At 51.7% G+C, this 23423-nt stretch overlaps 3 protein-coding genes across 8 annotated transcripts in view; 2 read left to right on the top strand and 1 right to left on the bottom strand.

The window, feature by feature from the left end:
• The first annotated feature begins 4 nt into the window (after positions 1 to 4).
• TMEM143 (transmembrane protein 143) lies at positions 5 to 16099 on the top strand. 4 transcript variants are annotated; one of them, XM_004271098.4, is made up of 8 exons: positions 5 to 263; positions 631 to 871; positions 2215 to 2319; positions 7924 to 8118; positions 9318 to 9445; positions 10708 to 10987; positions 14207 to 14399; positions 15017 to 16099. In XM_004271098.4, the coding sequence occupies exons 1-8, from the start codon at positions 136 to 138 to the stop codon at positions 15274 to 15276; spliced, it is 1530 nt and encodes a 509-aa protein (XP_004271146.2). In that variant the 5' UTR covers positions 5 to 135; the 3' UTR covers positions 15277 to 16099. The 4 variants fall into 4 exon arrangements, with proteins under 4 accessions (XP_004271146.2, XP_012389050.2, XP_012389051.2 ...); XM_012533596.3 differs by lacking the exon at positions 2215 to 2319; XM_012533597.3 differs by lacking the exon at positions 7924 to 8118.
• Positions 16100 to 17427: 1328 nt separating this feature from the next.
• EMP3 (epithelial membrane protein 3) lies at positions 17428 to 23381 on the bottom strand. 3 transcript variants are annotated; one of them, XM_004271099.3, is made up of 5 exons: positions 21007 to 23381; positions 19913 to 20073; positions 19569 to 19671; positions 18547 to 18687; positions 17428 to 17700 (listed from the first exon to the last, which is right to left on the bottom strand). In XM_004271099.3, the coding sequence occupies exons 2-5, from the start codon at positions 19988 to 19990 to the stop codon at positions 17531 to 17533; spliced, it is 492 nt and encodes a 163-aa protein (XP_004271147.1). In that variant the 5' UTR covers positions 19991 to 20073; positions 21007 to 23381; the 3' UTR covers positions 17428 to 17530. The 3 variants fall into 3 exon arrangements, with proteins under 3 accessions (XP_004271147.1, XP_004271148.1, XP_033286484.1); XM_004271100.4 differs by having other exon boundaries at positions 19913 to 20005; positions 21007 to 23376; XM_033430593.2 differs by having other exon boundaries at positions 19913 to 20005; positions 20905 to 21037.
• The window catches only part of ODAD1 (outer dynein arm docking complex subunit 1), a 32948-nt gene continuing 29552 nt past the window's right edge, over positions 20028 to 23423 (top strand). The window contains exon 1 of the mRNA XM_049703660.1: positions 20028 to 20041. The gene's annotated coding sequence lies outside the window, so the exon portion shown is untranslated. The remainder of the gene's footprint in view (positions 20042 to 23423) is intronic.

Raw genomic sequence — 23423 nt, 5'->3', positions numbered from 1 at the left:
CCCCTTTCCCTTTGAAGCTCTTGGACAAGGAGATACTTCTGCAGCGCATGCGCCGAGTCCAAGGAAAGCGAGTTGTGGAGCGAGGCAGGCAGATTGCGCGTGCGCAGTCGACACAGGGCGTTAGAAGAAGGAAAGATGGACCTCTCTCAATTACCTAGGCATTGCGCATGCGTGTTACTGCGGACTGAAGCCGAACCTCGAAGGACCAGGACGCTTTTCTGCACATGCGCAGGAGGCTCAATGACAGTTGAACGTTGGCTAAGGTGAGGGAAAGGGTGAAGGATTGCCTAGCCGGGGGTGGGCGGCCCTGCACCCCTATGTAGCCTTCCGAGCATATCCTATGCGCTTAAGATCCACCTGCCGCCTAGACCCCGCAGAGACTAGTTGTGCCACCACAGGGCTTCTGGGACCGCAATACGCTCCAGGACTTGAAGACCTCTGACCCCTGCCTAGGACTCAGGCCAACTGAGCACTGTGGGAGGGGACGCACAGCAAGGGCCTACGAGGCGGGCGGATGGGCTCTGCGCCCTTCCTGGGGTAGAAACGGCCCCTGGAAGTTGGGACACGGAGGTGGAGAGGGCGCCTTTACCCCCAGATGACCATTGACTTATGCCCATTTCCCTCGTTTAGGCTGCGGGGAAAGGGTCTGGCCATGCTGCATGTGACCCGAGGATTCTGGGGATCCAGGGTCCGAGTATGGCCCCTGTTGCCCGCGCTCCTCGACCACCCCCGGGCCCTGTCATCGCTGGCGGCCAAGATGGGGGAGTACCGCAAGATGTGGAACCTTACGGAACCCCGCAACTGGTCCCAGCAGTACCGCGAGCGGTTCATCCCGTTCTCCAAAGAGCAGCTGCTCCGCCTCCTGATAAAGGTACAGCCCGCCCCGGGTCCAAGAGCCTTGGAACTACGAATCCCGGCAGGCCTCGCGGCGGTACAGCCCTTCATGCTATAGAGGGCTGCCTTGGATCCCCCTGGGAGTTGTAGTTCCTATTCCCTTTATAGGCCCAGGTGGGCGTGGAGTGAGTTGGAATGCAGGGGACTGACCTTTGAGATGCAGATAGGTGCCGCAGCAGTTCCGGACTCCGGCTTGTTCTGGGGGCTGGAACAAGCACTCACTGGGGCATGGTTTTTCCCTCTACAAAATGGGTATAATAATCATCCTCATCATTACTATTACTACTGCCTAATAATAATTATTATACCTACGAAGCTATAATTATAATGATATCACACAGAGCTCTTATCATATGGCACTGTGCTAAACATTTCCCACATATTATTGAATTATTGAACAACCCAATAAGAGAGGTACCACCATCATTCTCATTTTACAAATGAGGTATCTGAATCAGGAAAAGGTCAGTGACTCACCCAAGGTCATGACTAGTGGCCCAGATCTGACTCCACAGCAGGGCGGGGACAAGGGTGAGGCAAGTAGGCACTTGCTCGACCCTAACAGCTTACCCCACTATTGCCATCATACTTGTGATTATCCTGTATTATCATTCATTCATTTAATAATTATTGATTAAATACCTGTATGGACTAAGTCCTGTGCTGGGCTTTATCCATACACAAAAGTATATGTACACACACATAAACACACGTGTATATATACAGACACACATAATCACATCACATTCTCACCATTGCTTTTTTGAGAAAGAGGGTATGATCCTCTGTTGTCGATAAGGAAACAGGCTCAGAGAAGTGATGACATTCACCCCGGGCACCGAGATAGGAAGCATAAAGAAGTGGTTAAGTATGTGTGCTCTGGAGTCAGATAGGCCTGGATTGTAGTCTCAGCTTTTCTTTATACAGACAGTGTAGCCCTCAGCAAGTGACTTCTCTGAATCTAAGTGTCCCCTCTGAATAATGAGGGTTATAATTCCATCAACCTCCTTGCCTCCTCTAGAGGATGATATCATGCCAGCAAACAGCGCCTGGCACACAAATAAGGAGTGACTCCTGGCCAGTAAGTGTCAAAGCGGGAACCTGAACATCTAGCTCTTCAAGTCATCTGTTTTTCACTCTCTGGAGCTACCTCAGTTACTTGGCCAGTGAAATTGATCATCCCTTGTCCCTTCTAAAACACGCCCAAATTTTAAAGAGCCCAGAGCTCTGATTGTCTGTCTGGGTTGCCCAGGAAAGAATTCCTCCCCATGAGGAAGTAGGGAGAGGCCTAAAGAGAAGTTTTGCTTCCCGAGGTAACAGGAGTTCCATTCCAGTCCTGCGGAGAAGGCGGCTTTGGAGGAGTTCGTGGCCCACGTGAACTTTTGCACCTTGTTCCACTACCATCACATCCTGGCCCAGCTGCAGGTGAGGACAGGGCCCCTCTGGCCCTGTCATCCTTGTTTGCTTATCCATTCATTAAGCAAAAATTCTCTGAGGGCTTACTTGGAGCCTGGCCCTGTTCTAAGCACTGGCAATGCAGCAGTAAGCAGAAGAGATGAAGCCATGCCCTTGTGGAAGTGACATTCCAGTTGGGGAGATGATAAATCAATAATTGTAAAATATGATACCCAGGAGTTGTAAGTGCTATTGAAGGTGGAATAGAAAGGGACGAGAAGGGCACCTGTTTTAGACAGGGTGGTCAAGGAAGCCTTCTCTGAGGAGGTGACAGGTGAGTTAAGACCTGAGTGAAGCGATGCAGCGAGCCTCATGGGTGTCTGGGGAATGACATTCCAGGCAGAGCGAAAAGCAAGTGCAAAGGCCCTGAGGTGAGAGAGGGCCTGGAGTGTTGGGGGAATGGCAATGGGACCACTGGCTGGAGGGAGAGAGGGCAAGAGGTGAGAGCAGAGAAGGAGTGGGGGAAAATTGTGCCTGGCCTTGTGGGCCATGCAGAGGACTTGGCTTTTATGCTAAGTGAGCTGGGAGCCGCCGCAGGTGGGCTCTGAGCAGAGGAGGGTCACGAGCTGATTTGGGTGTCAATAGGATCCTTCTGGCTGCCATGTAGGGAAAAGACGGTCAGAGGCAGGGAGATCTATTAAAGAGTCTATTATGTTTGTCCAAGTGAGAGATAATGGCAGCTCCCACAAGGGTAATAGCAGTGGAAGTGGTGAAAAGTGGTCAGACGTTGCTAATGGTCCGAAGGCATCAGCATTCAGCTGTGTGGGTGGGGCCTTGAGAGAGAGAGGAGTCAAGGGGGCCTCCAGCGGTTCAGGTCTGCTCCTCCCGAAGGATGCAGCTGCCACTTACTGAGACGTGGAAGACAGAGTCGGGGGCAGGAGACAGGTCTGTGGGGAAGATTGAGAGCTCAGTTTTGGACTCAGAAATGTAAGCTGCCTATTGGACAGCCCAGTAGAGAGAGGGACTTGAATGCCCACAGGCTGGAGGTCAAGGGAAGGGGCTGGGCTAAGAAATAACCCTGGAAGTATCTAGATGGTACTGCATGCAACCACCAGGGGGATTAGTCCTGAGGAGTGAGTGCCAGTCCGGAGGTCGGGAAGGGGAACTGGAAGCAGTGAGGGGGCTGAACAAGGAGAAGTCAGAGAGAAGCCGAACTCCAGGAAACGGTGGAAGCCAAATTCCCAGCATCCTCCTCCTGCTCTAGGATCTTGTGTTGGGCATCTCCAGGACCACCCTCAGATTCACTGATTTTCACGAGGGGCTCACAGAGCTCAGTAAAGCTGTTACGCTCCCAGTACTAGTTTATTACAGCAAAAGGAGAACAGACAAAATCACAAAGGAAAAAGGCAAGGAGACGGGGTCCGGGACAGACCAGGTGAGAGCTTCCGGTGGTCCTCTCCCAGCAGAGTCACAGGAACAGTGCTTCATTCTCTCATCAGTGGTGCATGACAACACACAGGGTATCACCCACCAGGGAAGCTCACCTGAGCCTTGGTGTCCAGGGTTTTTAATGGTGGTTGGTCAGGCAGGCGTGGCTGACTGCCTTCGTGGCTGATCTTAGTTACTTAGTCTCCGGCCCCTCCAGAGCACACTGCTACTTCATGGCCCCACCATGAATTACACTGTTAGCACAGACTATCAGGTGTGGCCCAAGCCCCTGGTAAACCAAGATACTCCTATCAGGCAGGATAGTCCAAGGGCTTAGAGGTTCCCTCCCAGAAGCCCACCAGTTCTTTGGAATGTGCAGGGTTTGGACAACCCAGGCCTGCCGAGTTAACCCTTTACCACTCCTGCCCCTCTATAGCTCTCCTCTTTGCTTCGATGAGGGGCAACATCGGCCCCTCTGTGTCAGGCTCATCAACTCCTTCCTGCAGAACCGAGGAGCAGCTGCCATCAGCCCCATTTGCAGAAGCAGAAACTGAAGCTCCAAGAGGGCCCAGATGTGCCCAAGATCATACAGGTCCCAAGCGGCAGAGCTCGGATTTGCACCCCTGTCTCCTGGCCTCCAAGCTCTTCTTCGGGGCACTTTTTCAAAAAGTTATTTACAAATATATTATTATATAAACATTTAAATATATTGAAACAGAAAGAATATACAGTGAAGACAGACATTCTCACTGAGGCAGCAGATTTTAAATGGAGACACTGAGAGGGTTGGGTAGAAGCACCAAAGATGAGTGAGACACACCGGGTGACCATTTGCTGGTGACCTAAGTCCGTTGAGGAACCAGGCAAAGAACAAGAAGAGCCCAGTTCAGGCGCCAGCTTTGTCGTTCACTAGGCGTGCGGGTGACCTTGGTAGGTGACCTCTCTCTGCTCCTCCTTTCTCCTACGCATTTATTCATTGAATTCACTCACTAGATATTTACTGAGCACCTACTGTGTCCCCCGAATGGTTCCAGCCCCCAGGACACAGCGGTGAGCCTGAGATGTGTGTATCTGCCTCATGGCGTCATGTTCTAGTGAGGGAGACAGACCCTTGACAAGGTAAAGAAGTAAAATATGTTAAGAGGTGCTAAGTACCCTGGATAGGGGTGCCAGATAAAGTACAGAACACCAAGTTTACTCATTTCCTACTGCTGCCATAGCAAATTACCATCAACTGGGTGGCGTAGAACAAGAGATTTATTCTCTCAGAGCTCAGGAGGCTGGAAGTCCAAAATCGGAGGAAGGGAACCATCCTATGCTTCTCTCCCAGCTTCTGGTGGGTGCCGGCAACCCTTGGCTTGTGGACACATCACTCCAATCTCTGTTTCCATCTTCACATTGCCTTCTGCTCTGTGTGTCCTTTTCTGTCTCTTATAAGGACACTCTCATTGGATTTAGGGCCCACCCTAATCCAGTATGATCTCACTTTGATCCTTACCTTAATTATACCTGCAAAGACCCTATTTCCAAATGAGGTCGTATTCTTTTTTTTTTAAATTTATTTTATTTTTATTATTTTTGGCTGCATTTGGTCTTTGTTGCCGCACGCGGGCTATCTCTAGCTGTGGCGAGCAGGGGCTACTCTTCATTGCGGTGCGTGGGCTTCTCATTGCTGTGGCTTCTCTTGTTACGGAGCACGGGCTCTAGGCATGTGGGCTTCAGTAGTTGTGGCATGCGGGCTCAGTTGTTGTGGCTCGTGGGCTCTGGAGCACAGGCTCAGTAGTTGTGACACACGGGATTAGTTGCTCCACGGCATGTGGGATCTTCCCAGGCCAGGGCTCAAACCCGTGTCCCCTGCACTGGCAGGCAGATTCTCAAGCACTGTGCCACCAGGGAAGCCCAAGGTCATATTCTGAGGTTCCAAGGGGACATGAATATTTAGGGGATACTATTCAACCTTCTATACCCAGTTAAATTTGAATTTCAGATAAGCTATGAATAGTTTTTTTTTTTAAGTATAATTATGTCCATGTAATATAATCCTTATATATTGCATAGGACATACTTAAACTAAAAAATTATTTGTTGTTGATCTGAAAATCCAATTTAACTTGATGTCCTGCATTTTATTTCTTTTTGGCTAAATCTGGTAACCCTAATTAAGAAGAAAAAGAAATCAGAGGTATTTTTGCAATTTTAGGTAGGGTAGTCAGGGAAGGCCTCAGTGAGGGGGTGACATTTGAGCAGAGACCTAAAGGAGGCCAGAGTGAGCCATATGGAGATCTGTGGGAATAGTAAGTGCAAAGGCCCTGTGGCAGGGGTGTGCATGGTGTGTAAGGAGGAACAGCAAGGTGGCTGGTGGGGCTAGAGCTGAGTGCCCAAGGGGGACAGGGCTGAAGATGAAGTCAAAGAGGGGACCCGGGGCCAGATCCTGCAGGGCCTTGTGGGACACAGTGAGGACTTTGCTTTGACTCTAGGTGAGGTGGAAGCCAGGGGAGGGCTCTGTGCAGAAAATAGGCGTGAGCAGATTTAGATGACGACACGCGCCCTCTGGTGGCCGTACCGGGAACAGACGGGGGTGAGGATGCGAGATGGGAGCTGGGAGCTGGGAGTCCTGCACTGAGGCCACCACAGCAGTCCAGGGGGTGAGAAGTGCTCAGATTCTGGATCTATCAATATTCTGAGTGTGGTGCCATCAGGATTTGCTGATGGGCTGGAGAAAGAGAGGAGTCCAGGGTGACCCAAGGCTTTGGGCCTGAGCACCTGGAAGGATGGGCTTGGCCTCTTCTGAGATGGAGAAGATGGGGGGCACCGTGGGGTGGAGTGGGGGAGGGGATTGGGGAGGAGTTTCAGGACCCCAGTGTGGGACATAGAGGGCCTGAGAGCGGGGTGGTGGGGACGGTCATGAGTCAGACACTCTCCCCCCCTGTGCAGGGATGAATTCAGGCTGTGAAGGCGAGGGTCTGTGTGAGTGGATGTCCACACTGACCTTGATGTCTGTACCAGGGTCTATGTGCAAATTAGAAGAAAGCACCCCTTACCCTAGCCTGGGGCTGTCTAATATGATAGTCACTATCTACACGTGGCTGTGTAAATTTGAAATAATTGAAATTAAATAACAATTTAAAATCCCATTCCTCAATTACATCCATCACGTTTCAAGTGCCCAGTGGCCATCTGTGGCCAGCTGCAACCTATTGGATAGTGCACATGGAGATGTTTCCATCATTGCAGGAAGTTCTATTGGATGGTGCTGTTCTATACCCTTTATTTCCTTATGAAAAGATGATAAATGTCTAGGTCTGCAGCATCTACAATGGTACAATTTAGGTCTGGTACCTTTGGGAGGGGACACCTCGAATTGTTATTTTGTTGGAAGATAGGGATTAGAGGATGTTATTTTGTGGGCTTGATGTTGGATTTGAGGCAACTGTGACATCCCTAAAGAAATGTCAAGTGGAGAGTTTGTATTAGTTCCTATAAAGGCTTAGCTGCTATAACAAGCAGACCCCATAAGGCAATAGTTTAAAGGAGGTGGAGGATTCTTTCTCTCCCACTTAACAGCCTTGTGGTAAGTGGACCAAGGTGGATAGGCAGCTCTGTTCCACATGAGATGATGCCGGGATCCAAGTTCCTTCCATCTTGTTGTTCTGCCATCCCCTTAGGGCACAGTCTTCATCTCTGTGGGCTCAGAACTGGGTTGTAGGCAGAAGAGCATTCTAAGCTGGTAGAACAAGGAAATAGTGTAAAGTGCAGGGGGGACAAGAAGTGAGGGAGAAGGTGTACCTGTCACTTCTGCTCACATTCTATTGATGAATTCTCCTAGCCACACCTAGCCTCTCAGAGGAAGATGGGAAATGTAGTCTATCTGGGCAGCCCCATGGCCACCTTCACCTCTATTACTGTGGCAGAAGGGGAGGACAGAGCTCATGCACTGGAAATGGGTATTAGGTCTGGAACTTGGAGGAGAGGTCCGAAATGGAGATGTGGGTTAGGTAGTTATCTGCGCAGAGGTGGTGTTTAAGGGCAAGGGGATGGCGAGGCGACTTAGAGTGAGCTTGAGGGAAGAGAAGGGAAGAGGGCCTAGAATCAAGCCATGGGGTACCCCATCATTTAAAGGATGGGGCCAGGAACATCCTTATGTGTACCCACAATCCCTCATGCAGTGACCTAGCTCATTTTTCTTCTCTCTGACTCTCTCCTCAGGCCTTGTATGACCCCATCAACCCTGACAGGGAGACCCTTGAGCAGCCTTCACTTACAGACCCCCAGCGTCTGTCCAATGAACAGGAGGTTCTTCGGGCTCTGGAGCCCCTGCTGGCCCAGGCCAACTTCTCCCCGCTCTCAGAGGACATCCTGGCCTATGCTCTGGTGGTCCATCACCCTCAGGATGTGGTCCAGGTGCTTGTCTTCCAGAGGAGAACCAAAACTCCCAGGATGCCTTGGGGTAGGGGTGGAGTCTTTGGGAAGCAGAGCCTGCTGGGAGTTGTAGTCCTGAACACAGGGCACCAGCACTTGTGGCACCTTTGGTGAATTAGAAAAAGGTGCCTCTTTCTCAGGTCACTTCACTGCCATCTGTTGGAAAAGTATCATAAGATACAGGTCTTCTTAGGACTAGAGACTTTATCACCATTTGCCAGAAAACCAATACAGCTGTCCTTTGGTATGGGGGGGATTGGTTCCAGGACCCCTGTAGATATAAAAATCCCCGGATGCTCAAGTCTCTTATGTGAAATGGCATAGTATTTGCCTATATATATGCACATCCTCCTGCATACTTTGTCATCTCTGATTACTTATAATACCTAATACAGTGTAAATGCTATGTAAAGTAGTTGGTGGTACACAGAAAATTCCAGTTTTGCTTTCTGGAACTTTCTGGAATTAAAAAATTTTTTTCTCCATGCCGTAGTTGGTTGAATCAATGATGTGAAACTCACGGATATGGAGGGCTGACTATAATAAATAATATCAGTACAAAATACCATTAAAGTCAACAAAATTAGGGAATTCCCTGGCAGTCCAGTGGTTAGGAGTCAGCGGTTTCACTGCTGGGGTGCAGGTTCCACCCCTGGTCAGGAAACTAAGAAGATGCCATAAGCCATGGGGTGCGGCCAAAAGAAAAAAGAAAGTCAACAAAATTATAATAAAAATACTAAAATCTTCCAGATTTCCACATTTTAGTGATTTTTAAGATGTGCTTTTTTTCTGAAGTCATACTTTACTGTCTCTGAAATTGGGATGTGACTTACAAGGGGGGGGTAGTGTGAAATAGTTTAATTGGCAATATATTTTCCCTTTTAGTTGCTTCATAAAATAATAAATTATAGAGTATCTTAAAATCAGTGGCATCTTAGATTCTAGGAAATACGGTAATAAAGATGACTGTGATGTGAATGGCACCATCTTGGGTGGTGTGCCCTTGTGCAGTATACAACATGAACAGCCATACATGGCTGTTCTGCCTACACACTGGGTGATGATAAGCCTGGGAAGTGGGGCAGGGGATCATCGGGGGCAGGGGCATCTAATTTGAGTATTCCACACTCACACCCTAGCTTATGCTCAGCTGCCCCTGTTTCCTTCTTCCCCCTTGGCAGGTGACGATAAATTTGGACCAGTATATCTACATGCAGTTCTGGGCCCTGGGCCAGCGAGTCGGGCAGATGCCCCGTAAGTCCAGCGTGGGCTTCAAGCATGGCTTCTTCAAGTCGCCCCCTGCAGAGAGGTGAGGCGGCCTTTGGTTCCCCAGCTACAGCGAGAGGGAGCAAGGTTAGAGTCGAGAGGGGACTGACAGGTCAGTGTCTGGATTTGGGTGTCTGGGACCCGGGTGGGAAGCCAAGAAAGGGGGAGAGGTGAATCAAATACTGCCTTTTCTTTCTAAGGAGAAGTAAGAACTACAATTCCCAGGGGAAGAGAAAGGGTAAGGACATTTTTCTCCATTTTCCAAATGAGGAAAACTGAGGCTCAGAGAGGGAAGACCAAATTCTGAAAAAGTGGTACCGCCAGGATTCTGATGAACATTATGTTTTTAATAGATATTCAAATACAGAGTAGGGTCAGGAGAGCCAGACCTTCTCACAGTCAGCCAATGGACCTGTCAGTCACCCAATCCTTCTGGAAATCAGTGTATCAAATACAGTTACGAATCCAAAAACAAAACACAACAAAAACCAAAGACAAGGGCTTCCCTGATGGCGCAGTGGTTGAGAGTCTGCGTGCCGATGCAGGGGACATGGGTTCGTGCCCCGGTCCGGGAAGATCCCACATGCTGCGGAGCGGCTGGGCCCGTGAGCCATGGCCGCTGAGCCTGCGCGTCCGGAGCCTGTGCTCCACAATGGGAGAGGCCGCAACAGTGAGAGGCCTGCGTACTGCAAAAAAACAAAAAAAAACAAAGACAAAAAGTCTCTTATATCCCTTAAACCAGTAGTTCCACTTCCAGGAATCTATTCCAAGGACATACTTATACGCGCAGACTCTGTGTTTAATTATCTGTCTCTCATGCTGGACCATAAGCTCAACAAAGGCAGCTCCACAAATTCAGTGTTGTCTCTCCAGAGCTAAATAGCACTCCCTGGCACCTAACAGATACTCTGAAATATGTATAGAATTTGAATTTGAAAATTAACTAAAGTAATAAACTCCCTGTGCAACTAAATCACTTCGCTGTACACAGGAAACTAACACAATATTGTAAATCAACTATACTTCAATTAACAAATAATAAAAAAGATAATTAACTAAAGAATCTTAGCTCTCATTTTTCAAGTTCTTAAAATCAGAAGCAACCTATGTGTCCAATAATAAGCGATTGTATCATGTCACTGACCCCTTATTGTTGGACACTTATGTCTGACTTTCCTCCCACCATTGTTAATTAGCTTTTAAAATGATGATGTGACTACAGAGCCAGAGAGAGTGTCCTAGGGTTGGAGTGGGGCGCCCTGGGGTGGTCCTGACCATCGTTGCCCCTCCATCTCTGGCCATCAGGAGATACTTTAAGCGGGTGGTGCTAGCAGCCCGAGCGAAGCGGGGGCACTTGGTGCTGAAGAGCTTCAAGGACATACCGTTGGAGGGCCTGGAGCAGCTGCTGCCCGAGCTGAAGGTGCGCACGCCCACCCTACAGCGGGCCCTGCTCAATTTCACGTTGGTCGTCTCGGGTGTGGTGTTCTTCGTCAATGTGGGCATGGTGGTGCTCTCCGACCTCAAGATGGCCACCTCCCTGCTGCTGCTGCTCTTCACTGCCTTCATGGGCCTGCGGGCCTCCAAGGTAAGCGGCCCACCCCACCAAGCCTGCTCCTTGGTGTTCAGCCAGGTCAGGCCACCCTATCGTTTTATTTCTCTTTTTGTGGATTATTCCTGCTTCATGCTGTGCTTCCTTTCCTTTCCTTATTTACTCAACACAACCTTGGGCAGGTTTCTTGATCTCACTGTGCCTCGATTTCCTCATCTAGAAAATGGGTATAATAGCAAGACCTGCCTGGTAGGGCTGTTGTGAGGAGGAAATGAGTGAATCTGTGAGGAACACTGGATACAGGGCTGGCATGTGGCTAGTGGGATACAAGTGTTCACGGCCACTCACTGCATGCTTAGTGACGTGGGAAGGGTGTGTGTTTTAGAACCAGACTGCCTGGGTTTGAATCTAGTTCTACCGTGTTCTAGCTGTGTGACTTTTTTTTTTTTTTTTTGGTGGCCACACCGCATGGCATGTGGGATCTTAGTTCCCCGACCAGATATCGAACCCATTCCCCTGTAGTGGAAGTGTGGAGTCCTAACCACTGAACCTCCAGGGAAGTCCCTAGCTGTGTGACCTTGAACAAGCTGCTTAACCTCTCTGTGCCTCTTTAAAGTGGAGATGACAGTGGGGGTTGTTGTGAGGAGTAAATGAATTGATGCGCATACTACAGTGCGGAAAACAGAGCCTGGCACATAGTACAGAAGGCATTATATGAGAGTTCGCCATTACCATTATTACTGTTATTACTGACTGTGCTCTTATCTCCTGAGTCTGGGCTTCCCCATCCTGGCCAGGTGTCACTATCACCAGGGGAGCTATTTTATAAATGCAGCCTCCTGTGTTCTAGCCCATATGGACTGAATTGGAAACTCTGGGAACAGGGCCTGTATTATTAACAAGCTCCCTTCCTGATTCCGCTACATGTGAGCACAGGGCCGCCTCATCCAGTTGTGCAGGTTGTTCACCATCCAAGGATGCGTGGCCGAAGGGACAGCTGGGGGTTGGACTCCAGCTTGTGCTTTGCTTGCTGAGCCGCGAGCTCTGTCTCGAGGCTGAGGTGGCCTCAAGGGGCTGCCTTTTACTGATTCTCCCCAGGGGTGGCATTGGCCCCAGGAACGTGGACTGGCATGAAGTTGCTGTTGTGCCCGATCACTTACTTGCTGGCTCCTTGGTTTTCAGGCTGTTTTCAGCCATCCCAATGGGCTCGTAGGTAGCCTGGTTGGTTAATAAATCCCACAGATAATAACCAGCCTGCGCTGGCTGAGAGGGTTGCAGGGGTGGGGGGAGCACTTCCTACCTAGAACCAAGGGTCCGGTGGGATTGGAGGGAAGCTCTGAAAGGCGGGGATTGAGCCTTTCAGGGGGCTGGGTGAGCACAGCTTGGGGGGATCTCACAGTGATGGAGTCTGGGGTGCAGCGTGGTGAAGCGAGGCCCCAGAGGGAGTGGCGAGGGCCTTGAATGCCAAGGCAGTGGCCCTGGACTTCATCCTCAGGGCAGGGGGCTATGGAAGGGCTGTAAGCATAGAGGGTGTGTGGCAACCACGGACAACAGAGGGGAGGGTGCCGAGCTGCTCTGGGGAGGACATACACAGTTCTAGCCCAGGGAGGACCATCCGTGCTACCTCTCAGTGGCCCGTGGGGATGGAGGGTCCTGAGCCTCTTGGGCTCTGAAGCACCCGGTTTTAAACCCAGTTCACTAGTTAATTTACTGCATCCCTTAGACAGTTTCCCATGCCCCAGGCTGAGCCCCCATGCCTTAACTTTATCATTTATTTATTTATTAATTTGGCTTGTGGGATCTCAGTTCCTCAACCAGGGATTCAGCCTGGGCCATGGCGCCGAAAGCACTGAATCCCAGCCACTAGCCCACCAGGGAACTCCCTCCATGCCTTAAATGTGGGTCTCCCTGGCCTCTGTCCAGCTGCCCGCACAGCATCCATCTTCCCCTAAACCCCCTTGTCCTCCCGAGTTCCCCGTCTTGGGACAGATGCTCAGATCAAACACCTGGGAGGCTGATTTTGCCGCAGGATACACGTCCCTCTTTCTCCTTCCACCCCTCCACCCACGAGAGATCTCGTCCACTTCCGTGGTTTCCACAAGCAGCTCCCCATCATCTCCTAGATCGGGGTGCTCTGTGCTCAGCCTGAAGCAGCCAAGTTGGCCAGGTGGAGGGCAGCATCTCTCCCACACCTGCTCTTCCTCCTGGTTCTCCATCTGTGGTTGACCCCGTTGTCCCCCAGTCACTGGTTAGACCCCTGGAAGTCGCCCTGGTCCTGCCCCCCAACCCGTCAGTCGTCAGCCCATCCTTCCTGCCCCCCCTCTCCAAGTCTCTGTGCCCATCTCCTTTCCTCTATCCTGGCTCCAGCTCAGACCCTCTTCCTAGCGCCCCCGTTGGTCCCCTCCGGCCCATCCCCATTGGCCCCGGGGCTGGCCCTGCTTCTCCCTTGCTCACAACTTGGCATCGGAGACCTTGCTTCCCCAGCCTCATCTGACACAATTCTAAGCTTCAGCTCTACCAAAATATACTTGTAGCTCCTCCCCCCCGCTTCTCTTTTCTTCTCTCCCTTTGCATGTGCTGTTCCTGGTGGGGAAGGGGGGCAGCCAATAGACAGCTGGGCCCCAGACCTGGCGCTCCCTCCCTTCTTCTCTGAAAACGGCTCATCAAGTATTCGCTGTCTGTTAACACTTCTCTTTGACAATTTAACATTTAAAACCTTTTTTTTTAATTATGGAAAAGTGCAAACAGATGCAGAAATAGAATAGTATAATAAGCTTCCTTGTAGCCAGCACCAGCGTCAACAGGTAGTAACGGTCAATCAGGTTTCACCTAAAGACCGCTTCCCCGACCATTGGATTATTTTGAAGCAGATCCTGCACGCGTCATCTGGGAACACTTCAGTATGTGTCTAGACGATAAGGATTAAAAAAAAAAAAAAATCATTGTAACAAAAAGTGCCGACACTAAAACTCCTATGGTCCGGAAATCCTCGAACACATTCATTAATACGTGGCTCAGATGAGCAAACCAGGGGCGAGAGCATGTGGGCTAAACATCCAAATACCCAGGCCCCAGTCCTGGGGACCTGAACCGAAGACGTCTGGGGAGGTCCCTGGAGCCCTCGGGAAGGACTGTACCAGCGTAAGTGACCCAGGGGTGTGTATATGGGTGAGGGTGCGTGCTGGGTGGGTGGGGGAGTGTGTGTGTGGAGCCCCAGCACGGCCCTGACCCTCCCGGATCTCGTCTGGCCTGCAGATGTTCGGACAGCGGCGCAACGTGCAGGCGCTGGAGCTGGCGCACATGCTCTACTACCGCAGCACGTCCAACAACTCGGAGCTGCTCAGCGCCCTGGCCCTGCGCGCGCAGGACGAGCACACCAAGGAGGTGATGCTGGCGCATAGCTTCCTGGCCCGGCGGCCCCGGGGGACGCAGGGCCAGCCGGAAGAAGGTAGGACTGCGAGTGCCAGGTGGCCCCACACTGCCCCGCCCCTTTTCAGCCCCGCCCCCGCGAGGCCCCGCCCCATCCCAATGCTGCCCGGCTCAGACGTGGCCCCACCCGGAGCAAACTCCACCCTGCCCCTAACGGGTTGAGACTACCGTTAGTCCCAAGTGGCCCTGCCCCAGTGAGACACCATCCCCACGATGCCCACCTCCCAGTCCCGGCTCGCACTGGTGAACCCGATTCAGCACTCGGGACCCCTGACCCAGCTTCTGCTCTTCCCTGGGGTGACTTCCCTCTCCTAACCTCAACCTCGATAGGAGTCTTGGATCAGGCTCCTGTTGTGGCATGCTCCCCACTCCCCGTCCGCTTCTTCCTATACGTGAACCCAAACACTTCCTACAAGACACCCTTATCCGTTACCTGTGTAAGCGCCCTGAGCAAGAGTCCCTGGCATGTCCCCAGATGAGAGCCCCAAAGCTGAGCCTCCTAGGCTTTGTCCCACTCCCCTAGGCTTCTCCCAAACCCAGACCCCTCTTATTCGTTGTGCTGCGCCCTCCCTGCTGCCCCCTCTCAGTCCTTCCAGGTCTGTCTGACCTCCTCACAACACCTGCCTCCCTCTGCAGAGACCTCCCAGTGGCTCCAGTCGGAGGTGGAGAACTGGCTTCTAGCCCAGTCAGGCTGTGACGTGGCCTTCAACGGAACTCGGGCCCTGGCCCACCTGCAAGCCCTGACCCCCAGCATCGGGATGTACCCGCCCCCGGGTTTTCCCAAACTAGACCCGTTGGCTACTATCACTTCCCCCAAGGCCGCACCACCCAGCACTGATGACCCCTTATCGAAACCTCTCTGTCCCGCCCCGCCCAGCCAGCTGGCTGGGAACTAAGCTCCGCCTCCTCGACAAGCCGTCAATCATGGCTACGATGCTTCACCACTCCACAACTTCCAGTTACTCATTACTACTTAACGTTACTCTGTTTTCTTAAACAAAGTCGCCCATCAAAGCAGCCTGCTGTTGCTAGGCCCCCTCTTCGGATGAACAGCCAATCAAAGCTTTTAGGCCCTGCTTCTGTTCCATCTTGGTCTCCCGCCCCACAAACATTTAAACGTGGTGCCAGCCAATCACAGCTCTGCAACGCTACAAACCACCAGGCACAGCTGTTAAACTGTGCCCTCCCGAGGCTATATATCACTTGTCTTTTTAGCCTGTACCGGGCAGACTGCCCATCGTGTTCACCGAGGCGGAGCTCCAGCCCACGTCCAATGAGAGCCTTTTAGCCCGGTTCTCTGGCAAACCGCCAATGACAGCTGTTGGGCACAACCAACCTAGGGCAGCCAGTTGTCCCTGCATGGAAGCAACCAATCAGAATTTTTAGAGGAGACCTGATCTTTCTATCAATTGCAGCTACTTATAAGGCAGGCCATTTGGTCAACTGTCGATCAGCTTGTCCAGGCTGAAGGGGTTGGGAGCCTTGTGCCAGGCAGAAAGCTGGGCCAGGAGGAACCAGAAACTATCCTCACCCCAAGGCTCACGTCCACTCAGGCCCAACAACAAAACTCAGGCGCCTTCCCTGCCCAGGTCCCTCAGCCTTTCTACAGAAACTACCTCAGCCTGGATCTTGCCTCCACCAGTGGCCTGTGCAATATTTATTGGTCTATCAATTTCTCCCCTGTCCCCTCTCGCAAAGGAATAAATCATGTTTCATAAATCTGGATGAGTGGGGTAGCCGCAGGGGTTGGAGGGAAGGAAGGCATTGGAATCTGGAAAGAAGAGGCTCTGGGTCTTGGGGGAATGCATTTTGGGTGGGTCCCGGGCAAAGAAAGCTGTAGTCCTAGAGAGAGACTGGGCCTGGAGTTGGTGAAATAGACTGGCTGTGGGTCACAGAAGAGGATCTTAGGGAGGACCTGACCCCTGAGCAGAGCCCTGGTTCCCCAAAAGACTGAGTCTTCTGAACACAGAAGATAGGACAGATTGTTCACTGCACAAAGACACACAGCCAGGAGATGGGTTGGTGTAAAAGCCAGCCTCTCCCCGTCCCACGTGTGTCTTGATGTGGGGTTGAGTAAGCCTGGAGAACGGGGGTGTCATCTAATTTTTACTAAGGTGTCATATGGATTAGAGGTGGCATTTGGAGAGGGTGGGGGAAGAAGAGGGGTTGGGTTCCAAGAGGGAAATGGAAAAGAGTCTTCTCAGAGGAAGGGTCAGAGGGAGAAAAAAAAGAGACCCAACTGTTACCAACCAGGGTTCTTGGCCTCCTTTATCAATAGAAATTGATCAGAGGCCAGATAAGAAATTCAGGCAAGGCTTTATTGGGGTTCCTGCTGCAGCAGGGGGGAGAGAGAACAAACAACAGTTTCCCTTGAAGTGGGGTGAGCTGGCCCCTTCTATGGGGTGAGGGTAGGGGTGTGTCCAGGGTTTGGGCCAGAGGAGTGGCTTAGGTGGCTTGCCCACCTCTTCGGTGGTGCGTGCAGTGGGCACGCGCAGTACCCTGCTTTTGCTCCTGGTTCTTCAGAAGTGGCAGTTGGGCTTTTTGGTCTCTTCGTATCTTGTTGTCCAGAATTTGCCCCAAGTGCACATGCACGCAGTTAGTCCCTTATAGTTTCTTTGTATTTTGTAGCTGGAGGAAATATTTGTCCAGGTGCAAGCAAGGTAGCAAAGGGTCCCAGGTCCCAGCCTGTCTAACAGCAATCTAGAACAAGACACACAGCCTCGCTGGTTGAGAGAGACCCTTGGACAAGGAGAGAGGACTGGAAACACAGATTCCTGGTTCTTACCTAGAAGTGCCTGAAGGTCTAGTCTTGGGAGGAATCCTGAGTTTTGAGACCGGAGGGCCCGGGGCCCTCGGGTCTGTGGAAGGGGAAGAAGGGCTGCTGGGACCGCGGGCTCCTGTATCCCAAGTTAGAGAGAGATGGGGGCCTGGAGCTAGACGTTCTGAAGACCAAGCTGCTGCTGATGGGGGCTGTCCCCATTCAGGAAAGATCAGGCACGAGCAGCCTGGGTCCCAGAAGATGGAAGGAAGGAAGGAGGCAAAGGTAGAACGAGCGGTTAAATGGTTTTATTTTCTGGAGGCGGGGTGGGGGCTTCGGGGTGAGGTGGAGGGGCCGGGAGCCGGCTGGGGAGACGAGGGGACGCGCGGCCCTCACTCCCGCTTTCGCAAGTGGATGTAGATGATGCCGCTGGCCAGGGCGAGGGGGAAGGCCACCCAGGCCAGGGCGAAGCAGTAACCGAAGCTGCCCCCTGATGGGCGCTCCGCCAGGATCTCCTCGGCATGAATGGCGTAGATCAGCGCCCCGGTAAACACCGCCACGCCTGTGGGGAGATGGGAACCACGCGTCACGCAGGACCCTCACAAGAAGACTGCATTTCCCAACAACCCACGGGCCAAAGAAGCCGCGGGAAGGCGAGTGCGCAGCACCGCTGCCTGCTGGGAGTTGTGGTTCGCTCCCCCAGCGCCGTGCCTCGGGGCCACTGCAGACTGGCCTTGGGCAATTTAGTTAATTTTTTCGGGCCCCCCTTACTCATCCGTTAAATGGGACGAAAATACCTATTCATCCATCCATCCATTCAAGGAATACTTTTGAGCACCTTTCTACAAGCCAAGTGCACAGATAGTGAATTAATAGAACGAGAGGGAACCTAGAAAGATAATGTTCCCCCAAACTGATGACTATGATTAACTTAGTCCTTTGCACCTGAAGTCAAAAAACTGAAAAGTACATAAAACTCCCTGAAGTGTCTGATACATAGTAGGTCCACAAGAAACAGCAGCTGGCTGACATTATAAAACCACTACTATTATGATTCAGAGTTCTCTCCTGGCGTATTAATTAGCTACTTATCCCTGCTGGCACCCCTTCATCCCTGGGATCTAAATTATTTGTCCACACCCCCTTCCCCAGCCCTGGCTCCTTGAAGCCCTAAGTGCCCGTTCCCCCATAACTCAGAGCTGCACACCACAAACCACCAAGTCACTGAAAACTACAACTCCCCTAAGTCCCTGGGGCAGAGAGGTAGCCAAGGGAGGAAGCTCAGGTGGTCTTTGGGTTGTTGAGAATTGTTTTCATTCATCAGATGTCCATTCTCAGCTCCTCCCCCTCCCCCCACATCCTCACAGGCCTCCTCCCTTCCCTTGAATTCCCAGGGAACAGTGCTCACTGGTGCAAAGCTGGCAGAGGCCAGTGGCATAGAAGAGCCCTCCTCGCCGCATGGTGTAGAGCTGGAACATGAACAGGATGAAGGACAGACAGCAGAGGATGAGGGAAAGCACCATGAGGACCTGTACCGCCTTCAGCCAGCCTGCAATAGGAGACAGAGGTGGAAGTCACAGCAGGTCCAGAGTTCCAGCTCCACCTGCTTGCTCATCATTGCCCCCACCAACCCTTCTTCCATTTAGAGACATATAACCTTAGATACTTAGTAGTATCACTTATATCGACCTCAATTCCTGTAACTTTCCTAAATTCCCTTATCAGTTCTAGAAGCTGTTTGCAGATTCTTTAGGATTTTCTATATAAAGATGTTCACTGGGAATCAAGACATTTTTACTTCTTCCTTTCCCATCTTTATGCCTTTTATTTCTTTTTCTTGCCTTGTTGCTTTGGCTACCTGCAGTACAATGTTGTATAGAAGGAGAGCAAAAATTCTTACTTGCTCTTAGGCAAAAAGCATTTAATCTTTCACCTTGACTTCAAAATTTCTATGGACGCAGCTCCGCCCCTTTAGAACTCAGATGCACCTGGCCCCACTTCTTTAGAACCTTTGAAGGATTCAGCCTCACCTCTTTAGAAACGTAATGTGGTCCACCCCATTGGAACTTGGAAAGATTGGTCCCAGCCACCCCTTCAGAACACCTGTCTCCTTAGAACTTTGGAAACATAATCATGTCTTCTCAGAATCTTGGGAGTTTTCCCCCCTTTCTTTAAACCTAGAGCATGTGGCCTCCATTCCTTCTGAATCACAGGGAGTGGGGCTTTTAGCCCATCCTCTTTAGAATATGAGCATACTTCCCCCTACCATCCAGATAGATGGGTCATCATACATCAGCTTCGGTCACTCAGCATGGGGACCCAGACCCGCCCACTCAAACCTTGGGGTGTTCCCAATCCTTGGTCCCGGGAGGATACTTGGGGTTACCCCTCCCTTTTGCAGACCAGTTTCCAATGCCCCTTACCCCTCACCATTCTCGCTGACATTACTGCAGGCCCACGTTTTGTTGTCACTGTTCCATGTGCAGTCGTACCAGAGATTCAGGGACTCCTTCCCGGGGAGGGCCCACCAGGACTGGGATGGACAGAGGAACAAGGACAAAGTTAGGGAGACTAGGAAGGGTTAGGAAAAGGGCAAGGTGCCATGGGAAAGCATGGATTTAGTAGGAAAGTGGGGCCGGGGGGAGGCACGTAGGGTGGAGGCAGAGCTCAGAAGGGTGAGTGCTAGGGAAAGGGGGCGGGGCCAGAGTGACTAGCGGAGGGGCGTGGCAGGAGTCTGCAGGAGAGCGGGAGGCTCCTACTCCAAGTAAGCTTACCTTGTCCAGAGTGGCCACGAAAAGCAGGATGAGAATGAGGATGTGAAGGGCAGAGACCACCAGCAGGAGGAGTGACATGGCTGCGCTGGAAGCCTGGGTGGGGACGTCAGGAGACCATCACGTCAAGAGGTTGGCACAGGGGCGGGGGACATGTCTGAATTCTGGTGGAGAAGGGGGCTGAGTCCAGACTCCCAGGTCTAATGGAAAAGGGGGCTAGGAGCCCCGGACTCCCGGTCTGAGAGAGGAGGAGGCTGGGCTCCAGACTCCTGGGTCTGAAGGAGGAGGGGGCTGGGGCCCGGGGCCCGGACTCCTGAATTCCCCAGGGCCTGCAGGGGGCCAGGGATGGACTCTCGGGTTGGGAATGAGTAAGACTAGCAATGTGGCCCCCATCTCCTCAGAGCCCTGTCCCTGGGCACCTATGGGCCAGGTTCTGAAAATTCATATTGCCGCCTGTTCAGATTCATCAGAAGCTGGGGTCTGCCCCCAGAATCAGGCATACTTGAGTCACCCCACTCCTCTCCTGGGGTGGGGGGAGGAAGGGGGACCCGGTGAGTCATCTGGTCGGTGACTCATCTCGCCCCCTTGCCTCCCAAACACCAGGGAAACCCCAGCCCCTGGCTATGCCTATGATGTCCGCACCCCACCCTGCTGCCAGACTAGTGTCTACTAGACACCTTGTAGGGAAAGTGGACAAGATCCGTGTTGGGAGTGGGGAGAGGCCCAAGAAGGAGGAGCCAGCTTCCCATGACCCTTCAAGTGTCCAGAAAGGGCGGGAGAGGGGTGAGGGGAGGTGGCTGAAGGGTCCCCAGACTCTGCTTGTTCTCACGAGAAGCCCTGACCTCAGGGTCCTCGGGGGGAGTGGACAGACACAGGAAAAAAACGGCAGGAAGTTTTCGGGTGGGGAGGCTCTGTTGGGAACCCTCAAACTTTGCCGGGCTCCACCCCTTCCCAAGTCTCCACCCCAAGTGCAAAGAGATCACTTCTTAAATTACCAGGATTTCCAAGCTTCTCCCAAGCTGGGGGTCTCCTTTCCAAACTGCTGCACACCCAGGTAAAGAAAGAATCCCAGTCTGAATAACGGATTGGAAACTTACCGAGCGCGGCGGAAAAAGTCAGAGTTGAGTCTGGTCCCTCGCTTGGGCCTCCGTGCCCCGCCCTTCTCCTCCCTCCTTCCACCCTGTCGAGGCCCCCGCCTCTCACCGCCTTTCTCCCTCCCTCCCTCCCTCTCCCCTCTTGCTCTCTCCCTCCTTCTCCCCTCCAATCCCGGAACTCTCTTTCTCTCCCCGTCTCCCTCTCTCCCTCTCTCTCTCCTTCTGCCTCTCGTCTCTCTCGGTCCTGTCCTCACTGTTTGTACCTCCTTCCTCCTCTCTCTCCTCACTCTCCTGGTTTCTCTTTCTCTGCTCCTCTCAATATATACTGACCCTTTTATACCCACCCTCACCACACCCAGCTGAGGTCTGCAGCCAGAGGGAGGGCCCAGGCACTCGGATTCCTCATTCTCTGGGCCCCCACCCACTGCCCCCAGACAGGCATCTTCTGGGGCTCCCTCCTGCGGTTGAGATGATGCGTCCTTGGCAGGAAGGGAACAGAGCTGGGGCCCTCAGGTGGGGCAAGCATCAGGGATGGGAGGATTTGATTCTCAGGCCTCTGCTCTGGGACTGGTCCTGAGACTGATGTCTGCTTTCCTTGATGGGGCTTAGGAATGAATCCTCAGAGGGATGGGAGACTGAGGGATGAGGCCAGATTCCTGCAGCGTGGAGTGAGGTGAGGGCTGGTGGCGTTGGCACCATGGTGGGGGTCAGGGGATGGGAAATGAGGAAGTGTGGAACTCCAGAAGGGGGCAGGAGGTGGAAGTTAAGAACCCAGGGCTACTGTTTCCTGCCCGGGGGACCTTGACCAATTATTTCAACTCTCTGAGCCTCAGTTTCCTAATCTATGAGGTGGGTACAATACTACTCATAATACTGACAATATACTAATACTGATAATAATTCTGATACTTATTCTAAACGAATAAGGTAATACCAGTACACTAACACACCTAACATGTTTATTCCTTTCCTCATCAAACATTCATTGGACATCTATTATGAACCAGGAGTTAATAATGAAGAAAACAGATGGGAGCCCTGCTGCTCTTATGGAGTTTCCCTTCTAGTTGAGGGAGAGGGACGATAAAGACAAAACATCAGTGAAGAAGATAGATTTCAGATAGTGATAAAGGCTTTGAAGGAAATAAAATAGACTGCTAATGATGGGAGGCTACTTTAAAAGGGTGATCTGGCCAGGCCTCTCTGAGGAGGTGACATCTGAGCTGAGACTTGCAGACAGGAGTCATCTGAATGCGGGTCAGGGAGAGGACGTGCACAGGCCTTTGAGAACAAGTTCAGGTTGTTTGAGAAGAAGACAGAAGGGCCAGTGTGGCCAGAACATAGGGAACGAGAGAGAGTGGTAGGAAGGGAAATCAAAGAGGGCCCTTGAAGCCTAGAGGAGGAGTTTGGATTTTATTCTAAGTGCAGTTGGAAACCAGTGGAGGGTTTTAAACAGAAGTGCAGTACCAGGGACTTAATGTCAACTATTATTGTTATCATTGTTATTTAATTCTTGGGTTACTGAATTACGGTGGGGGGTGATCACCACTAAGTACCTGGGTCTCTTGGCAGGGTTGGGTGCTTGGTGAAAAATGAGGGACAGGGAACCAGATATCTGGAATATGGAATTAAGAGCTGGAGAACTGAAATCCTGGGTCAGTACAAGGGAAGGGAACTGAACGATGGGATGTCTGGGTATCTGATTGGGCCAGAGCTAGAGGAAGGGAGAATGGCTGGTCATCTGGGCTCCCTGAGGGGGTGAGGGAAGGGCAGTTCAGTGACTGGGTGGGTACTCGGGACACCTGGAAATCACAATAGCACAGACTCTATAGAGATACGCTGGCTGGATTCAAATTGAAACTGCTTTACTCATTAGCTGTGATTTGGGGCAAGTTACTAATCTCTTTATGCCACAGTTTCTTTATCTGTAAAATCGAAATAATAATAGTAAATACATCATGGAGCAGTTCTTAGAGGAGTGCCCGGCACCAAGTAAGCACTGTTGTTATGTGCTTGTCATACCAGACACTGGGGCCCTGAGTGGATTCAGTACTGGGAGACCCAAGATCAAGGTCTCTAGGATTTGGGGAAGGGGCAAAATCTTGGGTCCATTGGGTCCCAAGACTACAAAGTTGGGGGTACAAAATGAAGGTCCCTGGGGGTGGGGAATAAAGAAGTTCCAGTTTACATCTTTGAGAAGAACAAGAGACTGGAGGTCTGAAATCAGTTCCCCAGGTAAGTTAGAAAGCCTGGGTCACTGGGGGAACAATGAGGGACTGAGATCGTATGCTCTTCAAGGAGGCAAGGGGACTGGACCTGGGTCCTGGGAGGAGTCTGGGGACTAGGGTCTAGGGAGATGGAATTTGAGGGGGGGAGGTGGGGAACAGGAGGCTAGGACTCTGAATCAAGCTCCCAGAGCG

Source organism: Orcinus orca, chromosome 20 (assembly GCF_937001465.1).
Source record: "Orcinus orca chromosome 20, mOrcOrc1.1, whole genome shotgun sequence".
Taxonomy (NCBI): Eukaryota; Metazoa; Chordata; class Mammalia; order Artiodactyla; family Delphinidae; genus Orcinus; species Orcinus orca.
The sequence above is the reverse complement of the archived record's forward strand: the minus strand, read 5'-3'. Positions and strand labels throughout refer to the sequence as shown.